The sequence below is a fragment of the Centruroides sculpturatus genome, unplaced genomic scaffold, assembly GCF_000671375.1.
Source record: "Centruroides sculpturatus isolate CEXI.00-Female unplaced genomic scaffold, Cexi_2.0 scaffold644, whole genome shotgun sequence".
Taxonomy (NCBI): Eukaryota; Metazoa; Arthropoda; class Arachnida; order Scorpiones; family Buthidae; genus Centruroides; species Centruroides sculpturatus.
Window position 1 is genome coordinate 152697 of NW_019385082.1, and position 10827 is coordinate 163523.

Here is a 10827-nt window from a genome sequence, read left to right on the forward strand (position 1 = left end):
TCTAAAATAAGTTAAAGAAAAAAACACGTGGTTCCTTTAATAATTACCGCGTGGGCGATCTGCCAAGAGGGATGCCTCTGGGGAAACTTTATATGGTAAACTGAGCTTATTTGGGAATTTAAAAAACTTTTTGTGAAAAACTTGACATTTCACGTGAAAAACTTTTTCACATTAACCAGCCCGCTGATGAGGTTCGAAACCCACGACCAGTGTGTTCGGTGGTTTTTATCTACGAATGTCTAAAATTTTATTTTGACATTGTACGCGTAAAGCTAAAATTTACATTAAATAACTAATAGCTTCATTTCTTCTTTACGTGTGGTAATTAAATTATGAAATCAAACAACCATTTATTTATTTGTTAACATGTAACATTTATTTGGTTTCTTAAAAATTAAAGTTTTTTGGTGAAGACATTATTGTTATTTTTAAAAAGTATTCACAACAAAATATTCATTACGAGTTTCATAGTGAATATTATGGATGTAATAGTATTGCAATGTCTGCTCTTTCTATGGACTGAAGAGTTATGGCAAGATTGCCAACAGTGGCTAAATCTGGACGCCTTTCTTTCCATAAAATCAGCATCTGTACGATAGTCTCCTCCAGATTATCTTTGTTATCATTTTGCAGTATTTTTAATTCTCCTTCCGTGAATACATTTTCTATAACAGAAATATTAAATATTTCGTATTTTAAGGAAGAAAGTAACAAAGATGTAATAATATTTTGTTCTTCAATAATAAAATTACGTTTCTAATTATCATAAATATTGTCGATTACGTATCAGACTTACTTGGAGGCAGAAAACGCGCCAATTTCTTCCATTTATCGGATATTCTCTTTGCAACTACGTAAAATTCGTCTACCTCTATTTTTCGCTCAGATTCTGCAAAAATAATAAATAAATAATAGTATTTTCATGTTTTAAATCAAATGTTTCATGTATTTCAAATAGATTGTGGATTGATGGGACAAGGCAATGCGCCTGCCAATAACGGAGTGGATAAAACCAGCGGACACTGGTAGGTGATTGTGTGTTCGCCGTAGTTTGCCGGGTTTTCTTCACTTTAATGGCACCTAAGTAGGGTCCAGTTTCTCTTAGAAAGTTCTCTTGAGTGGCACCCCCTCGACAAATCGCTCATGTGTCGCGTTGTCGAATACAAATAAACCAAAACCAATAAGACATCGTAACACATGACGATCCTCAATGCCTCCCAGGAGGACTTTCTACGGAAAACTGGCATAATTAAATTTCGCATATTGCAAATGAAAAGATGAATAAGGAGCAATCATTTATTGTGACGGGATGCAATTTATAATTATCTTTAAAAAAGTTCACATAATTTCCAGTCTAATTTGGAAGTTCGTATATCGGGACCTTCGGTCTTTAAGCTTTCTATGTATGGTCTCGATTTTCATCTATATAACTCCGTTCCCGAGATTAATTAAGGACAGTCATACAATAGTGGGAATGTACAGATCTGTAATTTGAAAATTGCAACCCAAAAATTCCAATCATTACTTACTGATCAATTCATCTGGAAGAGATATTAGGGCTTCGTTATCATCATCATCATCTTCAACTTCTTCACTTCTCTGTCTATTATAATTGCGTAGAATGTTATTAATCTCTGACCAGTAATATCTGTTTCCAATTTGAAAATTACTCGAGTTTTCAATGTAAGTTACTCCTGAAAATAGAAAGAACTGATTAGAAGTTAATTATCACTTTAGGACTGACGATTTTTGTGTGTTGTGTTTCTGTGAATTGACCTTTGATTTATTTAAAAATTGTTATTTATTTTAAAAAATGGCGGAAAAATCTTTTTTGTCGAGAAAAAATTCGATTAAAATTGTAAAATTTTGATCTTAAAATTTTGTCAATAAATGAAACTTAGAGTGTGTTCCAGCACTTACAAGAGGACGACAGTCATAAGAAATACGGGGCAGACATGCTTGAAAAGATTAATTTTCAACATTTCAAAGTTTTCAGTTGTAGTATCGACCTGGTTGTTTCAGACTTCAGTTTGCTTAAGCCGTTGAAAAGTCATTTCTCTAATAAAAGATTTGATAACGAAGAGGAAGTTCAAGAGCAATAGTTTAGAAAACCTTCTTGATGGCTGGGAATATTGTCTCAACATTAGTGGTGATTACGTTAGAAAGCAGATTACAATGTGTGCTTTTACCTGTTGCATGTTTCATTTCTGTAAATAAAACTGCGTTTATGCGCGGAGGCGGATCTTCATAGGGACTAATAGGAATTAAACCCTGGGCATTCAAGTGTCAAGGGCCCACAAAAATAGACGTATTATTATAAATTTTTAATACTTTTTCATTAACAATCAGCACTTATAGTAAAAAATAGTTAGTATGTTTTTTAAAACTCTTTCTGCCCTGTGGGCACTAAGAGGGCCTCTTATAGCAGGACCATTATGGGTTCGGCAAGGCCCAGAATAGGGCGACCGGGTGGTGAGGAACGACATATCCGAACGAACCCCGAAAAATTCCTGGGGATTCCTTGACCTGTCCGGATTCGATCTCGGGTTAATATGTTAGGTTAGGTTTGGTAAAAATGGTAAAATGGGGCCCCATCGGACTTTAATAAGCCCTAGGTCCCGAAAAACCTAGATTTGCTCCTGTTTATGCGATTCACAAATGTGTCTTACTTCTTGGTAACTGAACATTCATCGTAAAGTACTGTACAAATTCTTTAGTATATAAAAACAGTGTGTTACCGTTAGATTACTTTACCAACGAGTTCTTGGTCATCTTTTATTGACAACTAACTAAAACAGTACAATTTTTGAGCCACTTTTGAACCCTCTCTTCCTGTTGTGCACAATGAGATACTTTTTACTACTACCTCTTCCTTAAACTGTAAACGTAACTGAAGAACAGCCCCTTTTATCAGATACTATATCAGTTTTACTTACCAGGACTCTTCTTTTCTTCCATGTTTTTAATTTTTGATTTCGATTCCAAGGAAAATAATCACTGACAAATAACAAATTTCAATGTTGAATCTGTAAAGTATTTATATTATTTAAGAATAATTTAAACGAAATCATGCATTTATTAATAAAATAATATATAGCAGAAATAATTATAAATTTATTATCATTATTCAAGTATTCAAGTATATGCCAAAGTTTATGGAGAAAAGGAGGATTCTTTTGTATCTGACGATTACTAACAAGGCAGAAAACCTAAAATTCCCCTGAAGCAAAATGTCTGAAGTCAGCACTATTCATGGGACTCTTAATTCAAATTGCCCAAACCCCACAAAGTTATAACGCACCACTGAGTATATAACACTGGGGAAAGTAAAAACGATGCGAAAAATGTTCTTTTCGATACATCGTTGGTGGAAGAAGGAACAGATTAGAATTTGCAAAGCTCTGTCAAATCAATTTGTCAAGAAAGAAGAGTGCCGTTGCAGGATATAATAGTACCGTTACCACTTTATTGCAGCACAGTGATAACTGTGCTGCAATAATCAGATAACAAAACTGGGCTCCTTACATTATTAAAGCAAGAATTTTACATAAATTTTTTCTATTTATTGCATTTACCATTCTCTTGTCTTTTGCTGTACAAGAATTCCGTTATATCTCGAATCATTTCTAAAAAATATTATATAATACAGGTATACCTCGCCTTACGTCGGTAATTGCTTCCAGGAGAGGCGACGTAAGTTTACTTGTCTCCGAATCAAGTTGTCACTAGGTTAAAGCATAAATTACCATTTCTACTTCTGTATTTTATTTATTAATGCATTTTCAATAATATATGGTTAATAAGGATCTATTTTAAGCTTACAAACAAATAAATTTTACTTTTTATTATAGTACAGAATAAAGTAATCTAAATTTACGAATGCATGTAATGTAAATACAGTACATACTTGTAAATGTATATATTTTAATATGATTTTATGTTCTTTAAACGCTTTTCTAGTGATATTACGACTTCAATATTTGTGTCGGACAGACGTAAAGTCGAATAAAATGACTTAAACTTGATTTCTATTTTTCCATATACTTTTTTTGACAAACGACGTATAATCGGGAACGACGTAACTCGAAACGACGTAAGTCGAGGTATACCTGTATTTTTCTCGCAGTATCAAAAGACAAAATGATTTTAAAATTATTCACAAAGTTGTCAATACGAGTCAACATAAAATACTATAATTATCACAAACAAGATGGCTTTCTGGTGAAAATGTAAAAGGAAATGTTCTGATTCAAATATTGAATTTAAATCAGAACATTTCCATCTGCATGTTTTATATTCCACGGTTTTAGTGGAGTATAGTGATATTTTAAGTATATTTATCAAGAAAGACATTACTAACTACAAATTTGTTTGAAATTGAACCAAACGATGTAAGAAATCATCAAGATGTACAGGAAATATTTCATGGTGGAAGAACAATGTCCCTTTTAGAAAATGAGCCTCTTTCAACCAGTAGTGCCCTACGATTTAGAAGGGCAGCTTAAAATTTCTTGTCGACCATTTCAAGCAAATCAAGATGAGATTTTTATTCGACACAAATGGCATTATTGTCAAGCTGAAAGTGCCAGTTCCATTATTAGTGCACGACTTAAGCCTTTCACCATGATCTCTTGGTTGTTCATTTTCCAGCATTAATTGCCGAAAATCAATTTAACCAATAGGATGACGAGTGGTGATCACTTCGTTTAGCAAAAGATTTGGTTTGATTTACAGTATTTGTTTACGGCAAAGTAACAGTTTGGCGATTTGCTGAGGGAGAATATCTCCCAGAAAGACTTTCTATGGGAAATTGGCTTCTGTTTGGGTGTTACAAACCTGAAGAAAACCCGAAAAACTTCAACATAACCAAACTACAGTAGACATCTGTATAAAGCCTGGACTTCACATTACCGGAACCGCGACGTAATCGTAAAAGTTAAAAACTGAAAGCCAAACTGACGAAACGTTCAGTTTCAAAACGTTCAGTTGGACAGAAACAAGACTGAAAGCAGAGTTAAAAATTATTTAACTTTTCCGTTTTCGTTCCGCGCTTCTGTCGTACTCCAACCAATAAAAACGCAAGGATTTGTGACGCGTATTCACGTGCATTTATCACGTGCAGTAGTTTGATTGTCGTAATGGCGGAAAGTGTAGCGAAAACGATGAGGAAACAAATAAATTTGGAATTCTTCATCGAAGAAGTTAAAAAAATAAACATGTCTGTNGAATTGAACGAAAATGAAAATTTGCTTGATAATTCAACTACGCTTGTTGGAGAACAATAAAAACACTACACTCAACAAGCCACCAATAAAACTCAACTGCCTAACCTATAACCAAAGTCTCCTTTTAATTTGTTTTTAAAAAAAAGCGCTTGACAAACTTGCCCCGCATGCCGAAGTTGCCCCGATCTCCCCTATATTCTCGATAACGTTAATTTCTTCTATATTTATCCTGTATTTATCCAGATTTGTCTGTTTAATTCTTAAATAATAGTTAAGTCTGACATAATTTAATATAAATTATAACTTATATTCAATAAGATGTCGAGCGAATAATATAATTAAAATTTATTCGAAATATTTTATCCAAAAAATTAAATTTTTCAATTCGACTGAGATTTATTGCTTTAAAGAAATTATTTTATCAAATTATTGTTTTTATAAACAATAATTTGATAAAATAATTTCTTTAAAAGAAACAATTTTTAATGTTCTTAGAATAAAACAAACGCATTTTAAAAGTTTTGTAGCAAATTTCTAATATTTAATCTAATATCTGCAGAGTTGACATTCACTTGGAAGTAAAGTTTAAATAACTACATTAAATTAAATATTATAATACGAGCGATTTAATTAAACGTTTTATATTTAATTTAAGTTTTAAATTAATTAATGGGAAATATATACTTTATTAATAAAATATATTAATCCGATTAACAAATTTAAGATACAATGAAATACTGTATACAGTATATATAAACAGGGTACAAATACACACCTGGAAATTCAGGGAAAATTAGGGATTTTTCATTAATGTACGAAAAAAGTCGGGAAAAGTCAGGGAATTTGTCAAACATTGTCAAAAGGTCAGGAAAAGTCAAAGAATTTGAACCCTTGGTTGATTTTTTTTTCTTTTGCTGACAATATCATGAGTAAGTGTAGCCGTCTGCAGGCAGCAAGAAGTAATGTGGTGCAATACAACTTATGAAAAGGGAATGCAGAATATTTTCAGGATCCCAAATTTTTCTTAAACATACACAAAATTTCCCCAAAATTTACAAAATACAAAAAATGAAAAATAATTTTAATTTAAATGTTGTTATTTATCGTTTTTCATTTTTATAATTTTGATTGCGTAACCAAACAATTTTAGATTTTTTTCCAGTTTATTATCAATATTTTATAAGGATCAGGAAATCTATTAAGAGATAAATTTAATATAGAGCCTATATAGGGGAGACCGGGGCAACTTCGGCATGCGGGGCAAGTTTGTCAAGCGCTTTTTTTTAAAAACAAATTAAAAGGAGACTTTGGTTAACAATTAAATATTTCAATACAACTTACCCCCTTTGATATCAAACAAGTTAAGATCTCGATAATTACAGCCGTTATTTATATTCACTGTTGTGTATTTTATCAACTGAGAAAACGATTGGATGATTGAAAGCGAAACTACTTTCTGAAAAGTTACGCAACTTCCGTCACAGCTTTGTTTTGTTTCTTTTTTTATGTTACTTCCGATCATCCGTTAATTTACTTTTTAATGTTGACTTAAATAATATTTAATTCATTCTTAAATGGTAAAATAGACCTATTTTCTATTAAATGACGATGAAATTAAGTGTCTTCTATAATCTTTAAAATAATATTTTCAGAATTTTAAATTATTATCGACGTGGAAATCTAAAATATATATATAATNATTTCTGACCAGTAATATCTGTTTCCAATTTGAAAATTACTCGAGTTTTCAATATAAGTTACTCCTGAAAATAGAAAGAACTGATTAGAAGTTAATTATCACTTTAGGACTGACGATTTTTGTGTGTTTCTGTGAATTTACCTTTGATTTATTTAAAAATTGTTATTTATTAAAAAAAATGGCGGAAAAATCTTTTTTGTCGAGAAAAAATTCGATTAAAATTGAAAAATTTTGATCTTAAAATTTTGTCAATAGATGAAGTTTATAGTGTGTTCCAGCACTTACAAGAGGACGACAGTCATAAGAAATACGGGGCAGACATGATTGAAAAGATTAATTTTCAACATTTCAAAGTTTTCAGTTGTAGTATCGACCTGGTTGTTTCAGACTTCCGTTTGCTTAAGCCGTTGAAAAGTCATTTCTCTGGTAAAAGATTTGATAACGAAGAGGAAGTTCAAGAGCAATACTTTAGAAATTCAAAGCGCCCATTTCTACAAGGATGCATACAAAACCTTGTTGATGGCTGGGAATATTGTCTCAACATTAGTGGTGATTATGTTATTTCTAACATAATGTGTGCTTTTACAATCTGCTTTTGCAGATTACAATGTGTGCTTTTACCTGTTGCATGTTTCATTTCTGTAAATAAAACTGCATTTATGCGCGGAGGCGGATCTGCATAGGGACTAATAGGAATTAAACCCCGGGAATTCAAGTGTCAAGGGCCCACAAAAATAGACTTATTATTATAAATTTTTAATACTTTTTCATTAACAATCAGCACTTATAGTAAAAAATAGTTAATATGTTTTTTTAAACTCTTTCTGCCCTGTGGGCACTAAGAGGGCCTCTTATAGCAGGACCATTATGGGTTCGGCAAGGCCCAGAATAGGGCGACCGGGTGGTGAGGAACGACATATCCGAACGAACCCCGAAAAATTCCTGGGGATTCCTTGACCTGTCCGGATTCGATCTCGGGTTAATATGTTAGGTTAGGTTAGGTTTGGTAAAAATGGTAAAATGGGGCCCCATCGGACTTTAATAAGCCCTAGGTCCCGAAAAACCTAGATTTGCTCCTGTTTATGCGATTCACAAATGTGTCTTACTTCTTGGTAACTGAACATTCATCGTAAAGTACTGTACAAATTCTTTAGTATATAAAAACAGTGTGTTACCGTTAGATTACTTTACCAACGAGTTCTTGGTCATCTTTTATTGACAACTAACTAAAACAGTACAATTTTTGAGCCACTTTTGAACCCTCTCTTCCTGTTGTGCACAATGAGATACTTTTTACTACTACCTCTTCCTTAAACTGTAAACGTAACTGAAGAACAGCCCCTTTTATCAGATACTATATCAGTTTTACTTACCAGGACTCTTCTTTTCTTCCATGTTTTTAATTTTTGATTTCGATTCCAAGGAAAATAATCACTGACAAATAACAAATTTCAATGTTGAATCTGTAAAGTATTTATATTATTTAAGAATAATTTAAACGAAATCATGCATTTATTAATAAAATAATATATAGCAGAAATAATTATAAATTTATTATCATTATTCAAGTATTCAAGTATATGCCAAAGTTTATGGAGAAAAGGAGGATTCTTTTGTATCTGACGATTACTAACAAGGCAGAAAACCTAAAATTCCCCTGAAGCAAAATGTCTGAAGTCAGCACTATTCATGGGACTCTTAATTCAAATTGCCCAAACCCCACAAAGTTATAACGCACCACTGAGTATATAACACTGGGGAAAGTAAAAACGATGCGAAAAATGTTCTTTTCGATACATCGTTGGTGGAAGAAGGAACAGATTAGAATTTGCAAAGCTCTGTCAAATCAATTTGTCAAGAAAGAAGAGTGCCGTTGCAGGATATAATAGTACCGTTACCACTTTATTGCAGCACAGTGATAACTGTGCTGCAATAATCAGATAACAAAACTGGGCTCCTTACATTATTAAAGCAAGAATTTTACATAAATTTTTTCTATTTATTGCATTTACCATTCTCTTGTCTTTTGCTGTACAAGAATTCCGTTATATCTCGAATCATTTCTAAAAAATATTATATAATACAGGTATACCTCGCCTTACGTCGGTAATTGCTTCCAGGAGAGGCGACGTAAGTTTACTTGTCTCCGAATCAAGTTGTCACTAGGTTAAAGCATAAATTACCATTTCTACTTCTGTATTTTATTTATTAATGCATTTTCAATAATATATGGTTAATAAGGATCTATTTTAAGCTTACAAACAAATAAATTTTACTTTTTATTATAGTACAGAATAAAGTAATCTAAATTTACGAATGCATGTAATGTAAATACAGTACATACTTGTAAATGTATATATTTTAATATGATTTTATGTTCTTTAAACGCTTTTCTAGTGATATTACGACTTCAATATTTGTGTCGGACAGACGTAAAGTCGAATAAAATGACTTAAACTTGATTTCTATTTTTCCATATACTTTTTTTGACAAACGACGTATAATCGGGAACGACGTAACTCGAAACGACGTAAGTCGAGGTATACCTGTATTTTTCTCGCAGTATCAAAAGACAAAATGATTTTAAAATTATTCACAAAGTTGTCAATACGAGTCAACATAAAATACTATAATTATCACAAACAAGATGGCTTTCTGGTGAAAATGTAAAAGGAAATGTTCTGATTCAAATATTGAATTTAAATCAGAACATTTCCATCTGCATGTTTTATATTCCACGGTTTTAGTGGAGTATAGTGATATTTTAAGTATATTTATCAAGAAAGACATTACTAACTACAAATTTGTTTGAAATTGAACCAAACGATGTAAGAAATCATCAAGATGTACAGGAAATATTTCATGGTGGAAGAACAATGTCCCTTTTAGAAAATGAGCCTCTTTCAACCAGTAGTGCCCTACGATTTAGAAGGGCAGCTTAAAATTTCTTGTCGACCATTTCAAGCAAATCAAGATGAGATTTTTATTCGACACAAATGGCATTATTGTCAAGCTGAAAGTGCCAGTTCCATTATTAGTGCACGACTTAAGCCTTTCACCATGATCTCTTGGTTGTTCATTTTCCAGCATTAATTGCCGAAAATCAATTTAACCAATAGGATGACGAGTGGTGATCACTTCGTTTAGCAAAAGATTTGGTTTGATTTACAGTATTTGTTTACGGCAAAGTAACAGTTTGGCGATTTGCTGAGGGAGAATATCTCCCAGAAAGACTTTCTATGGGAAATTGGCTTCTGTTTGGGTGTTACAAACCTGAAGAAAACCCGAAAAACTTCAACATAACCAAACTACAGTAGACATCTGTATAAAGCCTGGACTTCACATTACCGGAACCGCGACGTAATCGTAAAAGTTAAAAACTGAAAGCCAAACTGACGAAACGTTCAGTTTCAAAACGTTCAGTTGGACAGAAACAAGACTGAAAGCAGAGTTAAAAATTATTTAACTTTTCCGTTTTCGTTCCGCGCTTCTGTCGTACTCCAACCAATAAAAACGCAAGGATTTGTGACGCGTATTCACGTGCATTTATCACGTGCAGTAGTTTGATTGTCGTAATGGCGGAAAGTGTAGCGAAAACGATGAGGAAACAAATAAATTTGGAATTCTTCATCGAAGAAGTTAAAAAAATAAACATGTCTGTACGACAAAAAAAGTAAATAAAGATTATTAACAATTTCATTGTTAATAAATGCAGAGAAAGCGTGGCAAAATCCGTAGCGTCGTCCATGTTTGACTCTACGACAATTACAGAACTGATCAACAGATGGCGCATTTCTAGTGGTGTCAACTTAAAACGAAAACATAACTGAAACGAAAACTCTATATGTTTCAGTTCTGTTTCTGAGTTTCTGTTTTCAGGTAATGTGGAGTCCAGGCTTAAGA

At 32.5% G+C, this 10827-nt stretch overlaps 1 protein-coding gene across 1 annotated transcript; it reads right to left on the minus strand.

Moving 5' to 3' along the window:
• Positions 1-400: 400 nt before the first annotated feature.
• Positions 401-6655, minus strand: LOC111634395. The gene is made up of 5 exons (XM_023379151.1): positions 6567-6655; positions 2937-3026; positions 1530-1694; positions 797-889; positions 401-665 (listed from the first exon to the last, which is right to left on the minus strand). The coding sequence occupies exons 2-5, from the start codon at positions 2956-2958 to the stop codon at positions 478-480; spliced, it is 468 nt and encodes a 155-aa protein (XP_023234919.1). The 5' UTR covers positions 2959-3026; positions 6567-6655; the 3' UTR covers positions 401-477.
• Positions 6656-10827: the final 4172 nt, after the last annotated feature.